Source organism: Papio anubis, unplaced genomic scaffold (assembly GCF_008728515.1).
Source record: "Papio anubis isolate 15944 unplaced genomic scaffold, Panubis1.0 scaffold111, whole genome shotgun sequence".
Taxonomy (NCBI): Eukaryota; Metazoa; Chordata; class Mammalia; order Primates; family Cercopithecidae; genus Papio; species Papio anubis.
This window is the reverse complement of record NW_022160228.1, coordinates 196,926-224,426: the sequence shown is the minus strand read 5'-3', so window position 1 is coordinate 224,426 and position 27,501 is coordinate 196,926. Positions and strand designations below refer to the sequence as shown.

Genomic DNA, 27,501 nt, shown 5'->3' with positions numbered 1-27,501 from the left:
GTTTGAGCTACCACGCCCGGCCAACAAGTGAGTTTCAGCTGCCCAAACATCAGGGCACATTATTGCAAGATTAATGAAATGACTCAAGCAGGCCTCCAGGGCTGGCCCGCTTGGGGAAAGTTGTGCTGCTTCAGTCTGTCCTTGTCCTGGCTGTGGTTTAGCACCACCTAGTGGCGGTTGGGTGCTCTAGCTTAAATATCAATAAGGAGGATTCTGGATCCTGCTCTTGATTGGAACTTCCAGGACAGTGGCAGTGATTCCAGGAATTTTCAGGTCAGTTGGCATCTGTTCCATTGGCCAGATCTAGGGTGATTCAGCCTGGAGAATACCTTTTCTGCCTCCCTGCTTCTCAGCACCAGGTTGCTTGCTTTTCCTACCTGGCCTCAGCCTCCTCTCAGCAACCCCCTTTCTCCAAAGATACAAACTTTAGCCTGTCTCCAAGTGGAAGGTTACCTGTCAAGTTACATCCAAATGCCTGTCATCACAAGGAGTTTTTACAGAATTGTTGATGACACTTAAGTGAGACATGAGGCAAGCAAAGGGCCCAGTACCTAGAAAGTGCTTGAATGAAAACTCCCTTTTCTGGCCAGATGTGGTAACTCACACCTGTAATCTCAACGCTTTGGGAGGCCAAGATGGGAGGATTGCTGAGGCCAGGAGTTCGAGGCTTCAGTGAGCTATGATTGCACCGCTGCACTCCAGCCTGGGCAACAGAACAAGACCCTCTCTCAAAAAAAAAAAAAAAAAAAAAAAAAAAGAAAGTCCTGTCCTGTTTCGTGGCAGAAGAGAGAAACTGGATTCTGCGTATAGGTGTGCATCCAACAAGCATTAAATACTGCTAGATGGCCTCATGGTGCAGTGGAACAAGCACAGCTACCTGGGTAAGCCTCAATTTCCTCACTTATGAAATGAAAATGATAATGTGTAACTCATAAGTATCATATTTTTACTCCAGAAAGTTAGGCGTAATCTTTGGGTGTGATTTCAAGTGATTCCCCAAAATAATCAATTCCTGTATCCTTGTGCTGCTCCTTGACATTGACATGTGATGTGTTTGATTTCTGCCTCACTCTTTACTGAACCCTTCCCATGCTCGCTGGAGTAGGTGATGGCTTTGAGTAGGAAATGACTTCGTGAGTTTCTTCCGTAAAAGGCATGTGGCAGTACAGGGCCAGAAGGTGCGGTGATGCAATAACCTATGCGTCAAAGTTTTCAAGCATTTAAAAATATATGTGTAAGCCCTAAACATAGTACTTAGACCACAGAAGACATTCAGTAGATGTTAGGCTTTTCTCCCACTCAGAATACAAACAAATATATTTTGATGCACTGTCCAGTTTCTAAATTCAGTTGGTCTTTCAAAACTGAAGTGAAAAATGAAGTGTGACTTCTTCAGAGCAAACTAAGCCCCACCCTCTTAGGTCAGTGGGGGAGTCTCAGTTTTTAAAAATTTGGAATAAAGGAAAATCCGACGTAGTCCCCCAGGCCCCTGTACTGGCCTCCTAAGTCTGGACATGGGAATTTGCAGCTGTGGGAGCTGGCAGCAAGAGGACTTATCTAGCCAGCTGGGCAGTTTTTTAAACGATAATCAGAGCAACACCTGCTCATTGGTAAATGTTTGGGAAAGTGTAGTGAAGTATATAGAAGCAAACAACTAGGAAATAAACCATCCCCTCCACCATGCAGATTCTTTTTTTTTTTTTTTTTGGGAGACTGAGTTTTGCTCATGTTGCCCAGGCTGGGGTGCAATGGCTTGATCTCAGCTCACCGCAGCCTCCACCTCTTGGGTTCAAGTGATTCTCCTGCCTCAGCCTCCTGAGTAGCTGGGACTACAGGCATGCCCCACCATGCCTGGCTGATTTTGTATTTTTAGTAGAGACGAGGTTTCACCACGTTGGTCAGGCTGGTCTTGAACTCCCGATCTCAGGTGATCCGCCCGCCTTGGCCTCCCAAAGTGCTGGGATTACAGGCATGAGCCACCGTGCCCAGCCTTACCGTGCAGATTCTAAATATGTCCACTCAGAGGCGCTGCCACTCATGGGCAGATTTCCTTTCCAGTCTTTTTTCTTTGAATTTCTTCTTTATATAGTTGAGATACACAATTTTTAAATCTTGCTTTTTTACTTTTCACATTATAATGTAAGGGTTTTCTTTTAAAATTAAAAGTATTCTTTTTCATATTATACATATTTCTAGAAAAATTTAATCTAGAAATGTATGAAGTAAAGTGAAATTTCTCTCTAATACCATCTGTCACTGTACCTAATACTAGAAAGAAAATTTAAAATATTAAAGTATATGGAGTAGAAAGTGATGTTTCACTGTTATACTTCTACCAGTGTTAACCACTGTTTGGTTTTTTTTCCCTTTTGCATATCAATGGTATCTGCAAATTACTGAAATGGAATTGTACTATAAATACACTTGTCAAGTTTGCTTTTTTCACTTATTAATATATTTTCAGTATGGGTGCAGTAGTTCACACCTGTAATCCCAGAACTTTGGAGGGCCGAGATGGACTGATCACTTGAGCCCAGGAGTTGTTGACCAGCCTTAGACAACATGGAGAAACCCTGTCTCTACAAAAAATGCAAAAATTAGGCAGTTGTGGTGGTGCACACCTGTAGTCCTATCTACTCAGGAGGCTGAGGTGGGAGGATTCCTTGAGCCTGGGAGGCTGAGGCTGCAGATTGCGCCCCTGCACTCCAGCCTGGGTGACAGAGTCAGGCTGCATCTCAAAAAAACCCCAAACATATATATGCTATCCTTCTGTAGTATAGGCATTTTCCAACATCACTACAACACGATTTAAATGACATTTTAAATAGCTATGTAACATTTCATCATGTATATGTACTCTGGTTTATGTAACCGTTCCTCTAGGGCTGCCAATTTGGATCTAAGTAAATATTTATTCACTTTTTAAAATTCTTTCCCAAAACTGTCTCAGATAACCTCACTGAGTCAGAGATAAACATTTTAAAGTTTCCCTTCCAGGGAGAGTTTATCATCTTACACTCTCAGCAGTAGCTTATGAAAATATGCAGTGACAACAATCACAAACTCTTAAAAAATCTTTGTTGATCTCATGGGTGAAAAGGCTCCTGTTTAATTTGTTTCTTAACACTAGAAGGTTCAGTGCTTCTGCATGTTCAGTGATCTTCCTCTGTGATTTTTGGAATAGAGGTGATCTTCGCCCTATTACACAAAACATTGATTTCCAGCTCAGATTCCTTAGAACTTGCTAACCCCATTCCTGGAACCAGAGTGCTGTTTGCTGTGTTCTCCATACACTGGATCAGAAGCCCAAGCTCTGAAGTCCTGCGCTTGGGCTTCTGATTTCCTGGCGTTTTCCTGGCGGCCTCCTTCCGTTTCCTGGCGGCCTCCTTCCGTTTCCTACCTCCTTCCGTTTCCTGGCGGCCTCCTTCCGTTTCCTGCCGTTTTCCTGGCGGCTTCCTTCTGTTTTCCTGGCGGCCTCCTCGCTCCCTCTAGGGACCCTGTCTGCAACTGCAGCCCCACCTCCTTTCCTCTCATCAGAAATGAGTTTACCCTGCCGGAGTTCCGAGAAGGAAGCGGTGAAACTGGGGAGCTCCACAAATAAAGATTTGGACTTTGTTTGTGATCAGACAGTGTGTGAATAGTTTTGCTTTCTGGTTGAGCAGCTCCTCTTAGGTGGGCTGTCTTTCCCCGCACCCCCCGCCCCCCCCGCCCCCCGACGAAGTCTCATTCTGTCATACAGGCTGGAGTGCAATGGCACGATCTTAGCTCACTGCAGCCTCTGCCTTCCAGGTTGAAGCGATTCTCCTACCTCGGCCTCCCAAGTAGCTAGGATTATAGGCACATGCCACCATACCAAGCTAATTTTTGTATTCTTAGTGGAGATGGGGTTTTGCCATGTTGGCCAGGCTGGTCTCGAACTCATGACCTCAAGGGGTCCACCTGCCTCAGCCTCCCAGAGTGCTGGGATCACAGGCGTGAGCCACTGCGCCCATCCAGGTGGGCTGTTTGTGTCCTCGTCACCTTGTTCCTGGGGAGGGACTGAGGGCAGCAGATCAGCTGTCACCTGGGTAGGTGTCCGATGTGGGAAAAACATAGGAAAGATACTCTAGTTAGTTCTCATTTTCTTTTCTAAAACTTCGAGTTCTCTGGAGTCCCTTTATAGAGAGGAAAGTTTAAGTAAAATAACAAATTAATGTCCATGGCTGTCAAGGGGGTTCTGCTGATGAACCCTGAGATCATCCAGCTGTAGGTAGACATTCTCGGTACCCCAGTTTAGAGAGTCAGAAAATACTGTGAATGTTCAAGGGTGGGGACCTTCTAGAAGAGAGGGCAACAGTAACTTTGAGGGGAGGACAGGCGAGCAGCTTTGGAGACCTAAAGAGTTGCGGCCTTCTGTGTAAGTCCTATTGCCCCTTCCACGCAGCCCCACCCACATTCCCCTACTCCGTTAAACTGCGTTTCAGGTTATAAAAATAATGCATAATTATTGCAGGAAAAAACAGTAATTGAAAATCACCTATTTCTTACACTCAAAGATAATGACTTAAAATTTGGTGTACATCTTATGTGTATGAGTGTACACATAATTCTGCCATCATATGTGTAAATGTGTTCATAACTGTAACCCACACACTTGTATACTTCCTTTAAAATATTTTAAGTATTTTTCCCTGTCAATAAATCTTTTTTTGGAAAACAATCTTTTTATGACTGCATAATATTCCAACATGTGGATGGGTCATCATTTAATAGGAGTTGGACATTTGATGCTCATTTTTAGCAACCTATTATAAATAAAACTGAGATGATGATTTCCCTAGGATAAATTCCTGAAATAGAATTTTTGGGGAGAAAATATCTGAACTTTCTAAATTCCACTGACTTTTAATACCAAATTTCTCTCCTAAGAGCTTGTTTCAGCTTATGCTATCCCTTGCAGAGTGTGAACAAGTATCTGTTTGTCTATGTTGTTACTAACACTGGGGTTATCATTCTTTCTAAGCTTTGCTAGTCCCATAGGTAAAGCATAGGGTTTTTTGTTTTTGTTTGTTTGTTTGTTTTTGGAGGGACAGAGTCTCACTCTTTCACCCAGGCTGTAGTGCACAGGTGTGATCTCAGCTCACTGCAGCCTCAATCTCTAGGCACAAGTGATCCTCCTAGCTCAGCCTCCTAAGTAGCTAGGACTACAGGCATGCCCCACTACACCTAGCTAATTTTTTATTATTATTATTATTATTCATAGAGATGAGATCTTGCTGTGTTGCCTAGGGTGGTCTTGAGCTCCTGGGTTCAAATGATCCTCCCACCTTGGCCTCCCAAAGTGTTGGAATTACAGATGTGAGCCACTGTGACCGGCAGCAATATTTTTTAAATCATGAGGAAAGCTAAAGATTTTATTTTATAGTTATTGATCATTTATACTTCTTTTGTGGTTTGTCTGCCTATTCTTTACCCATTTTTTATATGGGAATGTTACCTGAGTTATTGTCATGTTAGAGTTAAATCCTTTTCTGTCATACAGTATAGATGTTTGCTCTAGTTTGTTATTGCCTTTTGGTTTATGGTGTTTCACGAAAATGTGTGTGTGTGTGTGTGTGTGTGTGTAAAACCTACTGGAAGGAACTATAGGAAATAATCCTTATTTATCTATCACCCATAATGCACAGACATTTTTACATTGTAGTTTCGGTTTGGTATTTTTTATAAAGGAAATTAAATATTATATAAAAATTGTGTGTGTATTTTAAAACCTACTGGAAAGTACTATAGGAAATAATCCTTATTTACCTATCATCCAGAATGCACAGACATTTTTACATTGTAGCTTTGGTTCTGTATTTTTATAAAGGAAATAAAATGTTATATAAAAATTGGAATCATCTTGATTCCTTTTCCCATCCTCTCCCTTCTTTCCCTAGGGCAGCTGCTATTATGAATTGAAATTTTCCTACTGTTACCATATATACTACTATCAATAAAAAACGTATAGTACTAGTTTGTGGCCGGGCATGGTGGCTCACACCTGTAATCCCAGCACTTTGGGAGGCTGAAGTGGGTGGATCACTTGAGGTCAGGAGTTTGAGACCAGCCTGGCCACCATTTCTTTAGAGGTGGCAAAACCCCGTCTCTACTAAAAATACAAAAATTAGCCGGGTGTGGTGGTGAGTGCCTGTAATCCCAGTTGCTCAGGAGGCTGAGGCAGGAGAATCACTTGATCCTGGGAGGCAGGGGTTGCAGTGAACTGAGATTGTGCCACTGCACTCCAGCCTGGGCGACAGAACGACACTCCATCTCAAAACAAAACAAAGCAAAACAAAACAAAAAAACAGTACTAGTTTGTGTATGTGTGTGCACACTCAAACTTACACATATACGATCACTGGTGTATGTTCAGGCATTTTGCCTTATTTGCACTGGTGTTCAGTTCAATTAATAATGATATGCATAGATCTAGTCCTTTCATTTTGACTACTGTCTGGTATCACATCTAGTAAATATAGCTCCAGTTTCTTTGTCTATTTATCAATTCTCATATCTAGTGAACACTGAAGATGCCTGTAGTTTTTCCATAACAACATTGCCGTGAACATCCATACATGTCTGTCCTCATGCATATTTGGTTAATCTTTTCAAGGAGCAACCTTAGAAGTGCGTTGTGGATTATGTGGGTTTTCAGATCTATTGGCCCTTGACAAATTGTTCCCAAGTAGTTATCCCAGTGGATGACACTCCCACCGGTGTGAAAGGGCTCCTTTTGTCCCACACCTTCCAAGACATGCTGTTAGATTTAGTAATTTTTGCCGGTCTGTGAAAGTGAGATAGAATCTCATTGTGGTTTTAGTTTGCATTATCCTGATTGTTGATAGGGTAGAGCATCTTTTTATTATAGATATTGGGGTTATGATTAATAATCCTGGTTGTTGCCTAAGGTATAACAGGTTTTCTATTCTATGCACTTTCTCTTCCTGCCCTTTGCTCATTTCCCCCATTGGGTTATTTATCTTTTTCTTATTGATTCATTGGTGTTCTTTGTGTCTTAGGTACTAATACCATTTTAATTTATTTTATTTATTTATTTTTGAGACAGAATCTTGCCCTGTTGCCCAGTCTTGACTCACTGCAATCTCCACCTCCTGGGTTCAAATGATTCTCCTGCCTCAGACTCCCAAGTAGCTAGGACTACAGGTGCGTGGCACCATGCCCGACTAATTTTTTTTTTTTTTTTTTTTTTTGAGACAGAGTCTCCCTCTGTCACCCAGGCTGGAGTGCAGTGGCACGATCTCGGCTCACTACAACCTCCACCTCCTAGGTGCAAGCAATTCTCCTGCCTCAGCCTCCCGAGTAGCTGGGGTTACAGGTGCATGCCACCATGCCCAGCTAACTTTTTTGTATTTTTAGTAGAGGTGGGGTTTCACCATATTGGCCAGGCTGATCTTGACCTCCTGACCTCAGGTGATCCGCCCGCCTCAGCCTCCCAAAGTGCTGGGATTACAGGCTTGAGCCACTGCGCGGGGCCAATTTTTGTATTTTTTGTAGAGACGAGGTTTCACCATGTTGGCCAGGCTCGTCCCAAACTCCTGATCTCAAGTGATCCTACCGTGTCAGCCTCCCAAAATGCTGGGATTATAGGCATGAACCACTGTGCCTGCCCAGTTACTAATACCATTTTATATGTGCTTTGGCCATCTTCTGATCCATGGCTTACTCTTCCTTTTCTTTAACTCAACATGTACTGCACTCTGTTAGAGTATTGCCAAGCCCTCCCCTCCAAGTATGACGCTGACTTAGCTATATCCTCAAGGAATGTAGCATATACTCAAAGTATTAAAAAGTCCTACAGGAACCAACAGGAGGGCTGGGGAAACATTCAGACAACACTAGATCTGGTAGCAATGACCACCACAGCAAAGAAGATGTATTAGTCCATTCTTGCATTGCTACAAAGAAATGCCTGAGACTGGGTAATTTATAAAGAAAAGAGGCTCGTGGTTCTGCAGGCTATATAGGAAGCATATGCTGGCATCTGCTTGGCTTCTGGGGAGGCCTCAGGAAACTTACAGTCACAGCGGAAGGCAAAGGGGGAGCAAGCACCTCATGTAGCTGGAACAGGAGGAAGAGAGGGAGAGTGGGAGGTGCTGTACACTTTTAAACGACCAGATTTCACGAGAACTCCCTATCACCACAACAGCACCAAGGGAGATGGTGCTAAACCATGAGAAACCACTCCATGATCCAATCACCTCCCACCAGGCCCTACCTCCAGCATTGGAGATTACATTTCAACATGGGATTTGGGTGGGGACAAATATGTAAACTATATCAGAAGGGTCTGGCCAGGTCTGAAGGAAAGGGCCATCCAGTTAAGCAAAGCACAGAGGCATGAAAGTGGGTGGTCAGCCAAGAGTCCTCATTTCTTTCCTAGCCTTAGTCTCTTGGCTCTTCAGCACCTCCGTTCCCGCCTCCATGTCTCACCTGCAGCCAGGACAGCTGAGCACTTCTGCCTCCTCCGTCTCCACTGCTCTCCATGCGGCCTCAAGCCCTGTCCTGGGACCCTTGCCTCTGCCTCCTTGCTGGGGAGCAGGCTGGATTTGCAGCATTTTCATCTTTTAAACCTTGCTTATGCTCTTTTTTCTTATATAGAAGTTTACATTTTTGATGTCTATTGTTCAGTCAACCTTCATGCGACGTGCTTTTTATGTCTTATCTACAAAATCCTTCTCCATGCCAAAGTCAGACTTTCTTTTCTTATAATAAAAATAAATAAAATATCACAAAATAGAAAATTAAAAAGCTTGCAGTTTCTTTTTTTCTTTTTCTTTTCTTTTATTTATTTATTTATTTATTTTTTGAGACGGAGTCTTGCTCTGTTGCCAGGTTGTAGTGCAGTGGCACGATCTCAGCTCACTGCAAACTCCATCTCCCGGCTTCAAGCGATTCTCCCGCCTCAGCCTCCCAAGTGGCTGGGATTATAGGGATGCACCACCACACCCAGCTAATTTTTGTATTTTTAGTAGAATTGGAGTTTCATCATGTTGGTCCAGGATGGTCTCCATCTCCTGACCTTGTGATCTACCCACCTTGGCCTCCCAAAGTGCTGGGATTCCAGCCTGTAGTTTCTTATACTAGTTTCTGTTTTTTATACTTAGGGCTTTCATCCATCTGGAGGTTTTTGTATTTGTAGTTAAAGTTACTTCCTTTTTTATGCCTTTTCCGCTGCATTGATGCTTTCAGGGTCCTCTCTGAGGTCTGAGGAGTGTTCTTTGACAGTCTTGTCGCTATCTGCTCTGCACTGCTTTGCCTCTTGTGGGCGTCACCAGGCGAGGGCAGCCAGCGTTTTTCTGGTGGGTTTCTCTGTATCTCGGGCACTGTTTGTGACATTGGTGATTTTACTTTCATGTTGTGAACCCTGGCCCCAAAGGGCTTGTTTAACTTTTTGCGGAGAGTTCATTCAGTTTCTGAAGCCCCCACATTGCCTGTTGAGTATGTGTTGAGCCTGGCACTGGAAATGCCCTCAGATCTGTGAATACTGCCAAGTAGGGGATCCCGGGACACCCTAATGATGCCTCTGCCGACCTTGAGCTCACAGCCCCATTGTGTTTTCCATAAGAGATGAGAGGGACTGATAAAGGGTGTTTGCCTGTGTTAGCCTTATGGAAGCAAGAGTTCCCTGCAGGGAATCAGGGTGCTTTGAACTTCTCCCACTCCTGCTTACTCGTTTTAGGTCAAGAGAAAACAAAAATATCCTCCCAACAATGTGTGTTTTCTACAGTTTAGGCGAGAAAAAGGTAGGAAAATAATAGTTAACCAATGTATAGGACTCTCCTGATAGGCAGTCACAGTGGTCCTGGAGCATACGTCCAAGGTGACTATCCTAAATGCCTGTGGGAAACTGCATCTTCATGAGAGACTTGCCCAGACGCCCTCTTGTGTTGCCTCTGCTGTCCCGCCACCAAATGCTTTGCTGGTGTCTTTCCAAGCAGAGAGGAGGTGTTGGAAGGTGAGCGTAGGATGACTTCCAAGTCAGCCCTTGAGTCTTTTTGCCAAATAGCACCTGCCAGGGCACCCTTCCTCCCGGCCTCAGCCTGCCTGCCTCTCGCCAAGGGCCACGGCATCTTTTAGGCGCTGGAAAGTGTCATTGACAGTTGGCGGTTTTTATGTGTGTATTTCTGCCTAAAGATTTTGCTTTTCACTTTTCGCTTTTTCCACTGCATATTAAAATTTTTCTTTTTTGCTCTGTCTTTGTGTGTTTTTCCTTAGGCCGGAAGCTGAGAGGAAAAGCCTTTTATTTTGTCAACGGCAAAGTGTTTTGTGAAGAAGACTTCCTGGTGAGTGTGTCACCGCAGCCTCTCCTCGCATGTCCTGGCCAGAGTCAGAGGGCAGGGGCGTGGTGGGACCTGGGCCAGCGCACAGGGAAGCTGCACTGCTGGAGAGAGGGGCCCTGCCTTTCCTTCTGTAGATGCATGGGGGTGGCCGTGTTCCCGAGGCCAATGGCAAACCACACAGCCTTGTACTTTGAAGAAACTGTGGGGTCACTTGACCTATCCTCTTGCTGCTTTCTGCAGTTCTGCCTCTTCTACCATCCTGGACTCCTCCTCTTAGACCTCTGGACTGGGACCTGAGCTCTCTTTTTCTCATCCCACTCTCTCTGGGAATCTAGCTTCTCCCATGGACTGAAAGTTCATCCATGGGCCAGTGACTCCCAGACCTGAGCTCTAGCCCTGCCGCACCTCTGAGGCCAGCGGCTGGCATCCCACTGGCCCCTGGACATGTGCCCTGGGCTGTGTCCCAGCCTCTCACATACCAGCCGCTCACCATACTTGTGTGAACCAAGACCCTTGCCTTGGGTCCTGATCTGTGAGAATTGCCTCCTAGGTTTGTCCTCAACCCCACCTCCTTGAATGCAGCCAGGCGTTGAACTCTATGCTGCCATGTCTTCCACAGTTCTGCCTCCGTTCACACCTCCGGCATGGCTCAGCCAGCCTAGCTTAACAGCATCCACACCCCCGCATCAAGAGGCCTTATAGGGCATAAACCTGGCCTGCTTGGTCCCAGCATGTGTAGGGTACGAAGCACGCTCAGAAGCTCTCCGAGGTCTGGACTCCCCAGCTTCCCACACCTGTGCAACCTCATGCCTTCATGCCTTTGCTTGGGCCATTTCCCCTGCTTGCAATGTCTTGCCCCTTTATTTTCCCAGAGCCCCCCAACAGCCTTCCTGTCCCTCCTGCTCCCACAATGGAGGAGCTCCTCTGTGCTGCCACCATGCCCGGGACCTGCCCTGGCAGGGCTGTGGGCTGTTAGCCCTGAGCAGTATGTCTGTTTATGAGTCTCTCCTCCATTGACTGAAAGCTCCCAGGGCGAAAAGAACATGTGTCTTCACCTTCACACCTGCAGATTCTAACACAATGCCATGCAGAGTGGGTGCTTGATAGATAGTGGTTGAAATGACCCTGTCATCTCAGGGATGAGGAATGTGAGATGCAGAGATGGGCTCAGGGCCAGCTTCTCCCTGCCTTCCCTTGGAGAAAAGCTCTATTTGGTTTTCACTGAAAAGTTGATTCATTATGACTCCTGTTGGCCAGAAACAGACAAGCAAACCCAAACGGGCTTAAGTAAAAAGGAAATTATTCCAGCAGTGCCTCAGGAGTCATTTTCTCCACAGTTTTTGGTCCTGTGTCTCAGTGGTAGCTTCAGTCTCAGGTCCTGTGTGATGGCCAGATGTTGGCAGGACCCCAGAGTTTACGTTCTCTCAGTTTCATATCCGATGGGCAAGAGTGCCAGTCCCTCCTTTGGAATCCTCAACAGACATCTCATGGAGTCTCATTGGCTCTTACTGGGCCACATGCCCACCCTTGGAAAAACTATCAGTACTGGAGGAATGCAAGGCTCTGATGGACCAGGTCTGTCAATGCCCTGCCTGGGCCCTGGCATGGAGCCAGCCCACATGGTGATGGGAGCCACGTGGTGTGGGGCCGGGGGCTGGATCCCAAATGAAAATAAAGAACTATTACCCCCAGAATGGGGCGTAGGTGCCAGACGACAGAAACCTCCACCACATGGTGTAGAGTTGCAGAAAGTTTCCCTTTTTCGTTTTTCCCACCTTCCTTTCATTAGGTTTCCCCCAGTTAAGTTGTGTTTGTTATACCCAAACTTCTAGTCTAGTGTGTAGCATCTAGTATGTTTTTTGAAGAGAGTACCTCATGTCTTTCAAGACTCTGTGTGTGTATGTGTTTAGGTAAGATAAGGTAAGGTAAAGTAGGTAATTATCAAGTTTCTTTGAAGCTAACTATAAAAGGTATTAACCAGAACCGGAGTTGAATTTGATTCCTGTCCTTACCGTTTGTTGGCTGTGTGACCTTGAAAAGGTCACTTAACCTCTCTGAGCTGCCCTCTGCTGCTATTTGAGGATTCTGGGTAATAATGTAGACCTTGCAGAATTGTCGTAAGCATTAGAGTGGTGGTTTGAGAATGCATCAGAATCCCCTGAAAGTCTTGTGAAAACACAGATTGCCAGAACCCACCCCCTGAGTTTCCAAATCAATAGGTCTGGAGTGGAGCCCAAGGATTTGCATTTTTTACAAGCTTTCAAGTGATGCCAGGGAACTGCTCTTTGAGAACTACTGAGATGGGATTAAAGCATCTCTATATACAGTCCCTTACATAGAGCCTGGCATGCTGTGGGTGCCCAGACACAGTCATTGTTAGAGTGAGTGGTACTAGTATTTGTGATGGCTTTTGTGGCAGAGAATATTCTGTGACTCAGCCCACAGCTGTGTTGTACTTGGGGAATGACAGAATTCTGCACAGAGTGACACATCTTTCTGAGAAATTCCTTATAATCCTCTTGGCTGGTAGGGAGGTGGCTGATTCGTCTTCCCAGTCTGGGTTTAACTTTCTTTTCTTTTTCTTCTGCAGTACTCTGGTTTCCAGCAGTCGGCTGACAGGTGTTTTCTTTGTGGACATCTGATCATGGACATGGTGAGTAGGTCGGCCAAAGAAGAGAACAGCATCTCAGGTGGAGGAGGAGGCGTTTAGAGAAAAAAGATATTAATAATTGAGGACAGTGTTTCTTATCTCGATTTGTGGTTACGGCTGGACGCAGTGGCTCACGCCTTAATCCCAGCACTTTGGGAGACTGAGGCGGGCGGATCACGAGGTCAGGAGTTTGAGACCAGCCTGGCCAATATGGTGAAACCTCGTCTCTACTAAAAATACAAAAATTATCCGGGAGTGGTGGTGTGTGCCTGTAGTCCCAGCTACTTGAGAGGCCGAGGCAGGAGAATTGCTTGAACCCGGGAGGCGGAGGTTGCAGTGAGCCGAGATCGCGCCACTGCATTCCAGCCTGGACAACAGAGTGAGAATCCACCTCAAAAAAAAAAAAAAGACGTCCCTATAAAGTGCAGCTTGCTTGATCTAATAGAACCCGCATTGCTGGCTTTAATTGGAATTAACGTCTTCAACCATCTAGAGCACATGATGTCATGTTTCTGGTAATGCTTTCTCCTCCCCTGGGCTGTTTGAATCACACTGGCCTCCCTCTGGCCTCCCTCTGGCTTCTCTGTGATCCTTGTGGCATCCCAGGTGAGATGCTAAATACGGTCGGTTTTTACTGCAGAAATCTCAGCTACCTTGGAGTCAAATGGAGAAAGCCAGAGGAGCAAAGTTTTTCTCCCTGTGTTGTGCCCAGCTCACACCATTACTAAGATGAGTTTTTTGGGCCTGTCATTTAGTTCTGAGACAGCAGAACAAGGACCAGGTTTTATACATTCCATTCCTTGCTCAGTCACTGGCTCTCTGAGGTTATCTTGGGTTTCAGGTCTTCAGTGGAGACAGTTTTTTCCTAGAGGGTTAGGTTATGAGGTTAATGAATACAAGGTCAAATTGTTCACCATTGTAAATCAGCCTTTAAGAAGTTCTTTAATATACTGATTAGAGGAAATGATTATATAACATACTTTTAGTTGGAAAGAGTTAAATCCCTCTCTAAGCTGACTCATTAATTTCATTCTAGAGAAGATAATTTCTAATCATTAGTATTTTAAATTTTACCTTTTTATTGAGAAGTAACTCAGAGTAAAAGATACAAATCTTAAGTGTACCTCTGAACGAGTTTTCACATGTGCATATACCCCTGTAACCACCACCCAGATCAAGGTGTAGAACTCCACGCCCGGCCTGACTTTGTTTTTAGTGTCCTGACAAACCTAGTGCATATGAAGTCAACGTGGAGGCCGGGCGCGGTGGCTCAAGCCTGTAATCCCAGCACTTTGGGAGGCCAAGACCTCGTGGGAGGCGGATCACGAGGTCAGGAGATCGAGACCATCCTGGCTAACACGGTGAAACCCTGTCTCTACTAAAAAAAATACAAAAAACTAGCCGGGCGAGGTGGCAGGCGCCTGTAGTCCCAGCTACTCGGGAGGCTGAGGTGGGAGAATGGCGTAAACCCGGGAGGTGGAGCTTGCAGTGAGCTGAGATCCGGCCACTGCACTCCAGCCTGGGCGACAGAGCGAGACTCCGTCTCAAAAAAAAAAAAAAAAAAAAAGTCAACATGGTCTGAATTTATGAGTATGATTATACCCTGTTCTTAGTTTTAGTAATCCTAAGACTTCTTTGGATAACCTCAGGGTATGTCATTTATCTATTGCTGCATGACAAACCACCCTCAAACTTTGTAGTTTAAAACAACAGTGATTTCTTATTTATCATCAAGCTTCTTGCTGTGGGTCAGGATTTAGGTCAGGGTTCAGCAGGCCAATTCTTCTGCTCTGTGTGGCATTGACTGGGGTCTCTTACTTTACTTTGTTCAGCTGGTAGCACAGTTGAACTGGAACATCCAAGATGACCTCTCACCCTCCAGGCCCCTCTCCTCTAATCATTTAGTAGTCTAGTTCAGACTTCCTTACAACAAGAGATAGGAAGTAGAAGCTACCAGTCTTCTTAAGCCTTTGACTCAGAAATCTCAGAACATTGTTTCTTCTACTTTCTGTTAATTAAAGAAAGTCACAAAGCCAATTCTGATTCAAGGGGAGGGGGAAATAGTCTCCATCTCTTGATGTGAGATCTCTACCATATGGGATAGTATGAAATTGAACCTTCAGTCTTTCGGGTCTTCTCTAGGACTTGAAAACTTTTACTGAATGTGTAGACAGAACCTCAGCTGTCTAACTCTTTGTGTAAATTGTCTCTCTGTATACCCTTTTGTTAATAGAGGGGTATATTCTGGGCTTGCAGGTTAGAACCAGGCATAGTCTCACATAAAAAAAGTATTACAGCTGGTCACAATGCAGCGAAATGGCATCTTTTTCCAGTCTTACTTTAGGCACAATGTGGATTAAATTAATTTAAGGATCTCTTTCTGCCAAGACAGCATTCATCTTGGGGAAAATTCATTCCAAGGTCCAAATTACCAAATGGGTTTTGGAAGCCCAGCCAGTTGTTCTTCCCGTTTTGCCTTACTGCAGATTGAGAGGGCCCTCAAAGGGTAGTGAAACCCAAGAGGGAATGAGGAAGCCTGAAAGCTGAGCATTCAGAGGAAAGCTGGAATAGAACAACACCCTCCTCTTGCCTTCCTGGCTGGAGCTTATGCAATGTGGAGTTATCTGCCTGAGGCTTCCAGGAGAAGGAGCTGGAACACAGCATCTCTTTCCCCCCAGGTCTCACAGTGTACTGACAAGTCTTCCCTAAATCCAAAATCCTCTTTCTTCAGCCTGTTTGAAGGCTTTCTGTGTGGCTCTCACTGCTGGATGCTGATGACCGTTCTGTACATTCTTCGCAGATGCATGTTTTGGTGTGACCTTGCTCATGTTGATTCTGTAGTTCAGTTGTTTTTGCTAAGTTTCATGACACAGGTAATTGCAGAAATGAATCTCCTAGAAGTCAGTGAAGATGCTTTCAACTGCAAATTATAGAAAAAACCCAGACTCAATTCGAGCTAAACCAATGATCCTCCAACTTTAATATATATCAGAATCACCCTATTAAAATACCAACTGCCGGGCCTTACCCCCAGAGTTTCTGATTCAAGAAATCCGGGATGGGGTCCAAGAATGTGCATTGTTAACAAGTTTCCAGATGATGCTAATGCTGAAGGTCCAGGGGCCACACTTCGAGGACCACTGACTTCATAGGAATGATATTTTATCTCACCTAAAAAGAGGCTTGGAAGTATGCGGTTCCATGATGAGTTAATTCAGTTACTTATGGACCTCACCAAGGACGTTCTTTCCATCTCTTCTCTTTCCTGCTGTCCATGTCTTGGATCTGTCCTGGTTTCAGGTTGGCTCTGGCAGTTCCAGGTATCCCATCCAGATCCAGATTAAATGACACTGAGAGGAAGAAGTTTGTGGGGCTTTCCCTCTATTGTATTTAAAAACAACAACAGAGAAACTTATTACACTTGGATTTGAGGTCATCAAGTTGAGTCAGAACTTCTAAATTATCAGGCTCCAGAGTCAAAGCTGCAAGAAGGGGCACCCAACAGGCAGAAGTGAAGGGGTTCCTTTTGAGCTCTGCCATTTCCACATGGAATTTCTTTTCATTTTTCCAAGTACTTGCTGCTTCCCAAATCTGGGAAGGATGGATCCTTCTGTGGCCCTGCTTTGCATCGTTTCCCACTTCTCCGTGGTGGATTTTGGCCCTGGGATTGGCCCATCCCTCCCTTAGCATCTCTTTCTATTAAAGAACTGTGCAAGAGTTTCCTGCTCTGGGTGAGGGTTGGAAAGGAGCCCTCTTTCCCTCCCAGCTCAGAGACCCTGTGAGAGGCTGCAGGAAAAAGATTCTTAGGTGGTCTTTTCTGTGTATTCATCTAAACAGACTTGCCTTTCCCACCCCATCACCTCTTGCTCTTCTCCTAGGTGAAACTCGGGGGTAAGTGTACTCCGTGTGTGACTGCTCATGTAATCCTTAGGACTGATGTATTTCTCTGCCCTTCCACCATTCCATCCTTCCCTATAATCCCCACTGAGTCTTGGCCTGTCCTCCAGATCCTGCAAGCCCTGGGGAAGTCCTACCACCCTGGCTGTTTCCGCTGTGTCGTCTGTAATGAGTGTTTGGATGGGGTGCCCTTCACCGTGGACTCGGAGAACAAGATCTACTGTGTCCGAGATTACCACAAGTAAGAAGGGACGGGAGCAGACAGGACCCATTCGTGTAGGCCAAGCTGATCTCAGCAGAGTGAGCGGTAGAAACCAACAGAACTATGTTTGCCAGCTGCCCTTAGATCACAGTCCAGCAAAGGCTTAATGGTTTTGAGGGGTGCAGTAGGGATCTTGGGAGGTCGGTCAATGCCAGTGTTGACAGGAATGGGTTAAAGAATCATGTTTAGTGAGAAAAACAAAAACAGAGCACAAAAAACGAATAATCGTATTCCTGGCTAGGCCTCGGGAGGAATCCACCAAGCGCTGTGGCTTCAGCGTTACCTAACTTCACAAGGCCCCTATGCAGTGCTGGTTCCCACCAGTCTTGGTTTGCCTGGGCCTGTGCTAGGCACCATGAGGGGTGTAAACAAATAGGTTAGTGCTGTCTCCAGAAGAGTGAGAGGCAGCCAGTGTCCTCATTGCAGCTGGGGAACAGATACTAAGGCATATTCCACAAAGTGAGCCAGGTTCCAGACATTCTATGAGGGAGGAGAGCAAAGGGCAGGAGGCAGCCTGGAGGAAGGCTCCATGTGGATTCCAAGTGCAAGTCTGACTCTGGGCTTTGCTCCCAGAAACAACACAGTGTGCATTTACTGCTGCTTTGTTTCTCCCCGCAGGGTGCTGGCCCCCAAGTGTGCAGCCTGTGGGCTTCCCATCCTTCCACCTGAGGTAAGATGCCTTTCCAGACATGCTCCCAGGGTCTAAAACATGAATATCTCCCTGGGCTCATTTACAAGATCCATGTCCTGTCCTTACATCTTTTAAGGTATCCTTTTAAAAATCTCAACTCTGGCCTGGTGCAGTGGCTCACGCCTGTAATCCCACCACTTTAGGAGGCCTAGGCAGGCAGGAAAATTGCTTGAGGCCTAGAGTTTAAGAACAGCCTGGGCAACATAGCAAGACCTCATCTCTACAGAAAATTGTTAAAAATTAGCCAAGCATGGTGGCATGTGCCTGTAGTCCTAGCTGCTTGAGCCTAAGAGTTTGAGACTGCAGTGAGCTATGATGGTGCTACTGCATTCCAGCGGGTGACAGAGCAAGACCTAGTCTCCAAAAAAAATAAAAAATAAAAACTCACCTTTGAGAGAAGTCACGTCCTCACCCCTCCTTGTTGACTGGCTTCCCCGCCCCAGTACCCTTCTTGTGCTGGTTTGTCCCCATGATCAGGTCAAACTCCCTTACCTGATGACTAATTCTTAGATTAGCAGATGAGCAGAAAGACTTGTCTTTTATTCATTTTTTAAAATAAGTGTCCATGTAGGTCTTTCTTTCAGTGTTGACTCCAGCATTCTAGAAGGAAGGGCTCCTGTCCCTCCCACTTTCCCTCTCATCAGCTTAAATGTATTCTTTTTCCAACAAGTACTCCTGATTACCTTCTCCTCCCAAGGCCACCTACTTGTTACCCCAAAACCCTCTTCCCTCCCCACCCTGTGGTACATCAAACCCAGCAGGCCCCTAACAGGTCTCTCGGGCGTGTTCTTGCTTTTCTTTGGTCCCAGGGCTCAGATGAGACCATCCGTGTCGTGTCCATGGACAGAGACTACCACGTGGAGTGTTACCACTGCGAGGTAGGCCCCTCCCCACCCGGCCCCCAGAGCCCATTGTAGACATCCAAGAGAAGAGCATCCGGCGTTGACTGCGGCAAGAGGCGGTCAACAAGATTCTGGCAAGGTTCAGCCCTCTAGAACTTCTGTAGGAAATGGAGTGAAGGCTAGTTCTTGGGGGAGGTAGGAGAAGATGGAAATGCTCGAGGTATAAAACTCTTTCTTTTGCACATTCAGAACTATCAAGTCCTGCAACTGTCGGAGCTACTATACCTGAAGCTGCAGAGCTAGGAGGGTGCTGGAGAGCATGGGTTTCAGGTCCTGTCTGGGGGCCACATTGTCAGACAGGTGTGCGATGTGGGGAAGGGACACCCTCCCCTCCAGCTTGTAGGCTGTTCTGTCTTCCAGAAGCCTGTTTCTCAGCCAAGCCCTGGAAATCAGGAAACCCCTCCTGGAAACAGGCATGTCAGCTGGTGGTGTGAAGGCAGGTGGGGTCCGCTTGCCCCTTCCTGCCCTGTGTCCCAGGATGAAGCAGCACTAGTACCTGATGACTGTTAGGAAAGCTAGGGATCGCCCCTCACCAGCCCCTGTGAAGGGTGACCATGAAATTTCAGCCACAATTAAGTGAATTCACCCACGGAAGGAGATTAGATTCATTTGGTGACCTTGTGAGTAGAGAACAGGGGTGTCCCTCATGTAGACTTGTCCCACTGCCAACACTGAAGAAATGGGTGGGAATCATTGCTGCGGGACCCCAGGTGCCCCAGGTCACTGCAGGAGAAAAAGGTGAGGACATTTGCTCAACAGGCCTCTCCACATTTTCTAGACCAGTGCTATCCAAAAGAAACATAAGGGGTCGGGCGCGATGGCTCACGCCTGCAATCCCAGCACTTTGGGAGGCCAAGGCTGGCAGATCACTTGAGGTCAGGAGTTCGAGACCAGCCTGGCCAACATGGCAAAATCCCATCTCTACTAAAAATGCAAAAATTAGTGGGCATGGTGGCACACACCTGTGGTCCCAGCTACTCGGGAAGCTGAGACAGGAGAATTGCTTGAACCCGAGAGGTGGAGGTTGCAGTGACCTGAGATTGTGCTACTGTACTCCAGCCTGGACAACAGAGTGAGACTCCATCTCAAAAAAAGAAATAAATATGAGAGCAACAAATTAAAGTCATGGTATCATTTTAAGTTTTCTGGTAGCCACAATTAAAAAGTTAAAAGAAACAGGTGAGATTAATTATTTTATTCAGTTCAAAATATCCAGCCAGGCATGGGCCCGTGCCTGTAATCTTAGCACTTTGGAAGACCAAGACAGGGGGATCACTTGAGCCCAGGAGTTTGAGAACAGCATGGGCAACACAGTGAGACCCCGTCTCTACTAAAAATACAAAAATTAGCCAGGCATGCTGTGCCTATAGTCCCAGCTACTTAGGAAGATAGGATCACGTCACCTCACTCTCCTCTGGGTGACAGAGCAAGACCCTGTCTTAAAAAAATAAAAAGTCAAGGACCAGGCACTGTGGCTCACGCCTGTAATCCCAGCACTTTGGGAAGCTGAGGTGAACGGATCACGAGGCCAGGAGATCGAGACGATCCTCGCTAACATGGTGAAACCCTGTCTCTACTAAAAATACAAAAAAATTAGCTGGGCATGGTGGTGGGCACCTGTAATCCCAGCTACTTGGGAGGCTGAAGTAGGAGAATGGCGTGAACCCAGGAGGCGGAGGTTGCAGTGGAGCTGAGATCACGCCACTGCACTCCAGCCTGGGTGACAGAGTGAGACTCCATCTCAAAAATAAATAAATAAATAAAAATAAAAAATAAATAAAAATCCCACTGGGCGTGGTGGCTCACACCTGTAATCCCAACACTTTGGGAGGCCGAGGCAGGCAGATCAATTGAGGTCAGGAGTTCAAGATCAGCCTGGCCAACATGGTGAAACCCTGTCTCTACTAAAAATACAAAAATTAGCCAGATGTGGAGGTGTGTGCATAATCCCAGCTATTTGGGAGACTAAGGCAGGAGAATTGCTTGAACCTGGGAGGTGGATGTTGCAGTGAGCTGAGATCGCACCACTGCACTACAGCCTAGGAGACAGAGAGAGACTGTCTCAAAAAAGAAAAAAAAAATCCAAATATTATCTTTTGAACATGTAATCAATATAAAAAAATTACCCATGAGATTTTTTTGTAACTCCACAATTTATTTCTTCTAAAAAAAATAGGATATGTGTGCAGGTTTGTTACATAGGTGTGTATACGTTATACGTGTGCCATGGTGGTTTGCTGCACCTATTGTCCCATCTTCTAAGTTCCCTCTCCTCAGCCCCCACCTCCCAACAGGCCCTGGTGTGTGTTATTCCCCTCCCTGTGTCCATGTGTTCTCATTGTTCAACTCCCACTTGTGAGTAAGAACATGTGGTGTTTAGTTTTCTGTTCCTGTGTTAGTTTGCTGAGGATGATGGCTTCCAGCTTCATCCATGTCCCTGCAGAGGACATGATCTCATTCCTTTTTCCCATGAGATATTTTTACATCCTCTTTTTGTCCTAAGTCTTGGGAATCTGCGTTTACACTGACAGCACATTTTAAGTGGTTCACAGCAAGTGTTGTGTGGCTGTGTCTCCTGTGTTGGACAGGCCTCCACTGGGCAGGAGCTGTGTTTCTGCACCGGCATTTCCTGCCTATACAGAAAAACACAGCACCCTCTGCTGATTTTGGGGCCTGTGACCTTCAGGTCAGTCTTGCAGTCTGTTTTGATTTGCTTCCCTTGGACATGTCTGCCTCCCCCCAGGACTGTGGTCTGGAGCTAAATGATGAAGATGGCCACCGCTGTTATCCGCTGGAGGACCACCTGTTCTGTCACTCCTGCCACGTGAAGAGGCTGGAGAAGAGACCCTCGTCCACAGCCCTTCATCAGCACCACTTCTAGCCAGAGCCACTTGCAGACATCACGGCAGGGGATGAGGAGCCGGGGTTGCTGCTGCTGCTTCCGGTGGGCCCTGGGGTGGAAGTGGGGTAGGGGAAGAGGAGGGCTGGAAGGGAGAGTTCCTGTGAGCATGTGTGGGGTGCCTTTCCTTTAACCAGGGAGGTGAACACTATCTGCCTGCTACGTGTATTTTCCAAGTGCTTTTCTCTGTTGCCACGTTTTCCTCAGGTTACTCAGGAAAACGCTCCAGCATGTGCGTAGCATATGACCTGAGGTTGCATCATTGCAACAAAGGAATCCTCCTGTCCCCTCTGGGAACATTTCATGCTTCTGAAGGAGAGGTTCTTATTGAGCTTGTTTCACAATATCCCCATGAAGGGACAGCTCAGCTGCCAATACATTCACCCCTTTCTCTTCCTTCAGGAAAATACCTATACCCCAATACCCCCTCCCCCCATACATATCATGGCATGATTTAAGTCTTCTTTTCACCCAAGAGCTTCAGTTCTTCTGCAGAATGGCTGCAAATTGAATTGCATTAAGGCAAGAAGGAAGCTCTAATATGTGCTTTGTATCCTAAGACGAATTTGCTTAGAAAACCAGAGGCAAGATTTGAAATAAGTGAGGCAGGGTTTCCTCCTTAGACACTGACAGCATTCTCTGTGCCCCTGCAAATCCTTACTCTCCTAAAGGCAGCTGAGGCCCCGACAGAAATTTGCCCTATGTGAGTAAAACACGCTTTGGGAGAAGAACTTGGTGCAGGCACCAGGATTTTTTTTTTTGCTCACGTCTTTGTGCTGTTTTTCTCTGGAGTTTTCAAGAGTCAGTGACTTGGAAGGCCACTTCTGCAAGGCAAGTCTCAGGAACCCATGCAGGTACTTCACTTGCACCTGTTTTTAGCTTATTTAATGACGGGCTTTTGGGAAGAACTGCCTGCATACTGAGAGACAGCTTCTTATAAACAAGGAGAGTTTTTGTGTGTGCGAGATCTCTAAGCCAGCGTGGGAGGGAGTGCCTCAGGATAAGTTATTATATTCATTTTGTTGGTTTCTCTCCTGCCCAGTTCTTGGCAGAGGCATTATGTTGGAAGAAACCAGTATAAGGTACACTGCTTTTGTCTGTTTTTTTAGTTGTTTCCCTTCACTTTCAGTCTTCCACACACAAAAAATACCTCACAGATAGAGCTTCACCAAATCACAGATTCAGGAGGAATTTGGCTTTCACACTGGACTCAGATGTCTTCTTCAGTGTGTTGGAAATCACTGGCTTCACACAGGCCCAACTCCAGCTGGTCAGGGCAGAGTGATCGTAACTAAAGGTCAGCGGAGAATAGATCAGATTCAGTGCTTTTACCTTATGCATTTCAGTTTCCTGGCTCCCCAGGGTGGCAGGAGCTGAGGGAGGGCCACACACTGGGAAGATTTCAAGACCACTCTGTGCACTGAAGAGGTAAAACTTGTGCTGCAAGTCACATCGCTGAGGCTGGAGGTCAATACCCCCTTGGTATTTTGATTAGAAGAAGCTGCAAAAGAAAGGCAGCCCATTTTACCATTGCCAGCCAGGCTGGGGACACGGGAGCCGGTGTGTGCACTCTGCCTCCTCACCTTGCACCCAGAGCAAGAGGACTGGGTGCTGGGCTGCTGAGGGTGGTCAGTAGAGCCTCTAGTACGTGTGAACTCAGGCTTTTCATTGGGCCTGGCTCTACTTCTAGGCCATGTTTTGACTCATTTGGTAACCATTGCCTGTAAAAAGCACAGAATTGGTGCCGTGGATTATCCCTTCCATGTTGATGAAATTCATTCTGTTGGAATCCTTTGGCCAGATGTCACTTCAGCCAGGGTGTGCATTGTCATTGGTTCTTTTTCACAGGCTGAGCCTCCTGAAAACCCATGAATGCTGGGGTTGCAGAAGTGAACCCTGAGGTGGGGACCCTCTCTTCCCATCAAGTCATCCAGCTCAGTGTGGGCACGGCAGGGGGGTGAATGAAGCCAGCCAATGTGTTAACCTGTCTCTGTCAACCTAAGAATGTTGGCCTTACTGACACACCTTTGCTCCATGTTCAAGACCAGAAGTAGCTGGGATTTGTTTGCAAATTGGGTAATTAGTTTAAAAATCTGTGATTACATTTTTAAATGAAATTTTTTAAGTGGCCTAGATTGAGGTGATTCAGATAGGTTTGCAAATATACCATTTTATATTGTCGAGAAAGAACAATAAGGGAATTTCCAGATGTCCTAGAAATCCTAGCAACAGATTTCTCTGGTTGTCAGTTTCCCTGGAGAAGGTGCCAGGTAGGAATCTCCGATCAGTTGTTTTTCTCCACACTTCAGGCCCTTGCACAAAAGCCATGAAGAGATGTTCATCTACCTGGTATTTTAAATATAAATTATTAGCCAAATAGAATTGTAATGGGGTTGTATTTATGGGCGCCTAGAAAGCAAACACAAGGACTTGGTAGGTCAGGAAGAAAAGGTTTTAAAATTTAGAATGAATAGCTCTCCTGGATTTTCTTTTTGACAATTCTTGGACTTTAGATAAAACAAGGAGGATTGTGGCCGGATTTCAGATCCTAAAGCCAGCCTTCATCTTAGGCCTTTGCCTCATCGTGCCTTTTAGGTTTTCTTACCCACTGTCTCCTGTTTTGTCTTTTTCTTCTTTTCCCCTACCCCTATCTTGGGACATTCAGAAACTGCCTGGGTGGTTTGAGAAGAGACAACCCAGTTTGACCTGCAATATAAGGATCCATTCGTAATCTCTCTCACTGATGTTATTTCCCCATCTGCTGTCTTGGTTCATCTCACCACAGAAGGGCATTTAGTCCTAACCAGCCATCGGCTGCGTATGGCAGCAGGATGGCACTTCCCATTTCTCTGTGGTTAGTGCTCAAGTGAAAACCTCTTTCAGCTGAGTCCTCTGAGCTTCTGCTGTTGAGTCCTGGGTGGCTGATGGAATGATTGAGGAGGTCTGGTCACCCTCAAGCGCCATCATCACCTTGTTTCTGTGGGCTTGTGTCACACAAAATGAAGAACAGAAATGTTAGGACTTAAGAGAATGTTTGGAATTCACACCCCTTTGCAGTCCTTTCAAGGCTGCTGCTATGTGCTGTGTCCCATGCATGTGAAAGTCGAGCTGTGATGGCTGCTGGGACCCCTGCAAAGATCATGTGTGAGAATTGAGCACAAGACCACAAATTATTACTGCTTGATGCACTTGTTAAAACTCTATCTGCCAGGAAACCAATTTTTTTTTTTTTTGAGGCAGGACCTCACTCTGTTGCCCAGGCTGGAGTGCAGTGGTGCAATCTCAGCTCACTGCAGCCTCCACCTAGTGGGTTCAATTGATCCTCCCACCTCAGCCTCAGTAGCTGGGACCACAGGCGTGTACGACCACCCCTGGCTAATTTTTGTATTTTTAATAGAGATAGGTTTCACCGTGTTGCCCAGGATGGTCTGGAACCCCTGGGCTCAAGTGATCTGCCCACCTCCACCTCCCAAAGTGTTGGGATTACGGCCATTAGCCACTGTACCTGGCACAATTTTTTTTGTACCCTCCTTTATGCCAAGAATCAGTTCTAATTTCTTTACTATGTGAAGGAACTTTTAAAAGTAACAAAAAAGGCCAGGCACAGTGGCTCATGCCTATAATCCCAGCACTTTGGGAGGCTGAGGTAGGTGGATCACTTAAGGTCAGGAGTTAGAGACCAGCCTGACCAACATGGTGAAACACTGTCTCTACTAAAAATACAAAATTAGCCAGGTATAGTGGCGCATGCCTGTAATCCCAGCTACTTGAGAGGCTGAGGCAGGAGAATTACTTGAACCTGGGAGACAGAGGTCGCAGTGAGCCAAGATGGTGCCATTTCACTCCGACCTGGGCAACAGAGCGAAACTCTGTCTCAAAAAAGAAAAGAAAAGAAAAGTAAAAGAAAAAAGAGTGAAATATATTAGCTATCTTTTATTCTGAGCCAAAACTTGACAGATGTGGGAAATCTCCATATAGTGTATGAAAATTTCATTGTACAGGGAAATTATTTTCCTCTGTGTCTTTCCTTTTACTATAAAGTGATTCAGAATTTTACTGTTACTATAAAATTATGCAAAGTATTGTGACAAAACTGCATCAATTTGTTGACTATTAAAGTGCTCCTTGAACATTATATTTCCCGGGTCTTTTCTGTGTGTGGAGTCAGCAAACAATGCTTTTTGCTACCTGGACTTTGTGTTCTTTTACAGCTCTGGATTCTTAAAAGTACCACATGGGTATCAAACCTGTGAAGGGTATGAGATTTTACCCTACTTGCAAGCTAACAAAGTGAGCACACCACATGGATTCACGGATCCTGGCAGAAGTTATGAGACTCATAGGTCAGAGACAAAGGACAGTGTATTATAGCAATAGCAGTGACCAGATTATCAGCATTTGCACTGGTTCCCTAAGCTCCAGGCCTCATGAAGAGGGCCAGGTGAGACCTGCACACACAGTGGGCTGCATTACAAGAGGAACCCCCATGCTTAGGGAACCCTGGTATTTGATCATGGGCAGTAAGCCTGCCTGACTTTTGCTCCAGAGACAGACACTATCTCTGTCATCCAAGACTGTTCACTAGATAAACATCCTTGGAAATATAAGTCTGGAACCTGGCACTAGGTGCCTATTCTTACCAGATGTATAAAAATGTGAGAGACCTTAGAGAATCATATCCCAAGAATCAGCAGTTTCTTTTACTGGACCTTTAAGATTGGGATGTGTGACATGCAGTGACATGTAAGGTCACTTTGTCTCTTTTGTGAATGTTACCATTTTTTTTCTTCTGAGGTTATGACCAAAGAATCCTCAAGGTGAGTGATCCTTCAGTTTTGAGACAGCCACATGCAGGAACATGGGACTTGTAGAGTGATGGGGCCAAGTGTGTGGTTAGAATCCTTGGGGTGGGGAAAGAGTTTGTTCTAGACTCCAGTTTAGTCCTTGTGGCTACCAGGTCTGACGTGCCAAGGACACGGGAAAGCTGGGAGTGAGGATGCTGATAGTCATGGCACCTTACACCAGAATAAAACTTTCTTTTTTTTTTTTTTTTCTTTTTAAGTGATAAGAGAACGGCTAGTCTGATTTTACCAACATGGGCTGCTATTTGCTTAAGATTGATGGTGCAAGGGGTGAAGATGCAATCAGGGTAAAAGGTGGTCTGGGGTTGTGGTGTGCTGGCAAACCAGCCCTTCTGGGGCAAAAAATTTAAGAGCCCTGATATGGAGTATTTGCTGATATCTATAATGTAAATATTCCCACTGTGGCCACTTTCCAGTTACCAGCAAGGCATCCCAGCACTAGGGGTTGGGAGGAGATGGCATAGTCCTAAGAGTCAGCCTCGGGCATTGAGCCATGTGGGACTGGGCAGTGGGGTATCTGGTCTGGTTCTAAATGCTGTGATGAAGCAGTAGCAACTGTAATAGCTGATATTTCCTGTGTTCTCACCACATTCCAAGGACTGTATGTTCTTTATCATCCCTCATTTGATAGACAAGACAACTGAGACACAGAAGGGTGAAGTAAACAGAAAGTATGCAATAAGTACTCCATCCCAGACCATCTCGTCCAGAGGGCACTGTCTTGACCACTCTACTACTATGGTTGCTGTGAGGCAGTAACTTGTCCGTCAGTGTACTTCTTCATCAAAGCTACATAGTCAAAAAGCCACAGGAGGCTGTGAGGAGAAGCTCTCTGCTGCTCTGTTGAAGTCTGTATTGGTTTCCTATGGCCACTCTAACAAATTACCACAACCTCAGTGGCTTAAAACAACCCAAATATATCTTTCTGTCATCCTGGACATGAGCCAAAGTCAAGGTTGTCAGCAGAAGCGCAATGCTTTCAGAGGCACTATAGGGGACTGCCCATTCCTTGCCCC

General features: G+C 45.8%; 1 protein-coding gene across 1 annotated transcript; it reads left to right on the top strand.

The window, feature by feature from the left end:
* LOC116272467 (LIM domain-containing protein 1-like) lies at nt 1-25,758 on the top strand. The gene is made up of 7 exons (XM_031661224.1): nt 1-881; nt 10,258-10,325; nt 12,913-12,975; nt 16,980-17,110; nt 17,750-17,801; nt 18,632-18,700; nt 21,468-25,758. The coding sequence occupies exons 1-7, from the start codon at nt 851-853 to the stop codon at nt 21,603-21,605; spliced, it is 552 nt and encodes a 183-aa protein (XP_031517084.1). The 5' UTR covers nt 1-850; the 3' UTR covers nt 21,606-25,758.
* Nucleotides 25,759-27,501: the final 1,743 nt, after the last annotated feature.

Excerpts from the sequence above, each read along its gene's own strand:
- LOC116272467 (XM_031661224.1), top strand. The coding sequence starts at position 851 with ATGGTGCAGTGGAACAAGCACAGCTACCTGG. Across the intron at positions 17,111-17,749 it reads TGTGTCCGAGATTACCACAA|GGTGCTGGCCCCCAAGTGTG; the intron begins GTAAGAAGGGAC and ends TTCTCCCCGCAG. Across the intron at positions 18,701-21,467 it reads TGGAGTGTTACCACTGCGAG|GACTGTGGTCTGGAGCTAAA; the intron begins GTAGGCCCCTCC and ends GCCTCCCCCCAG.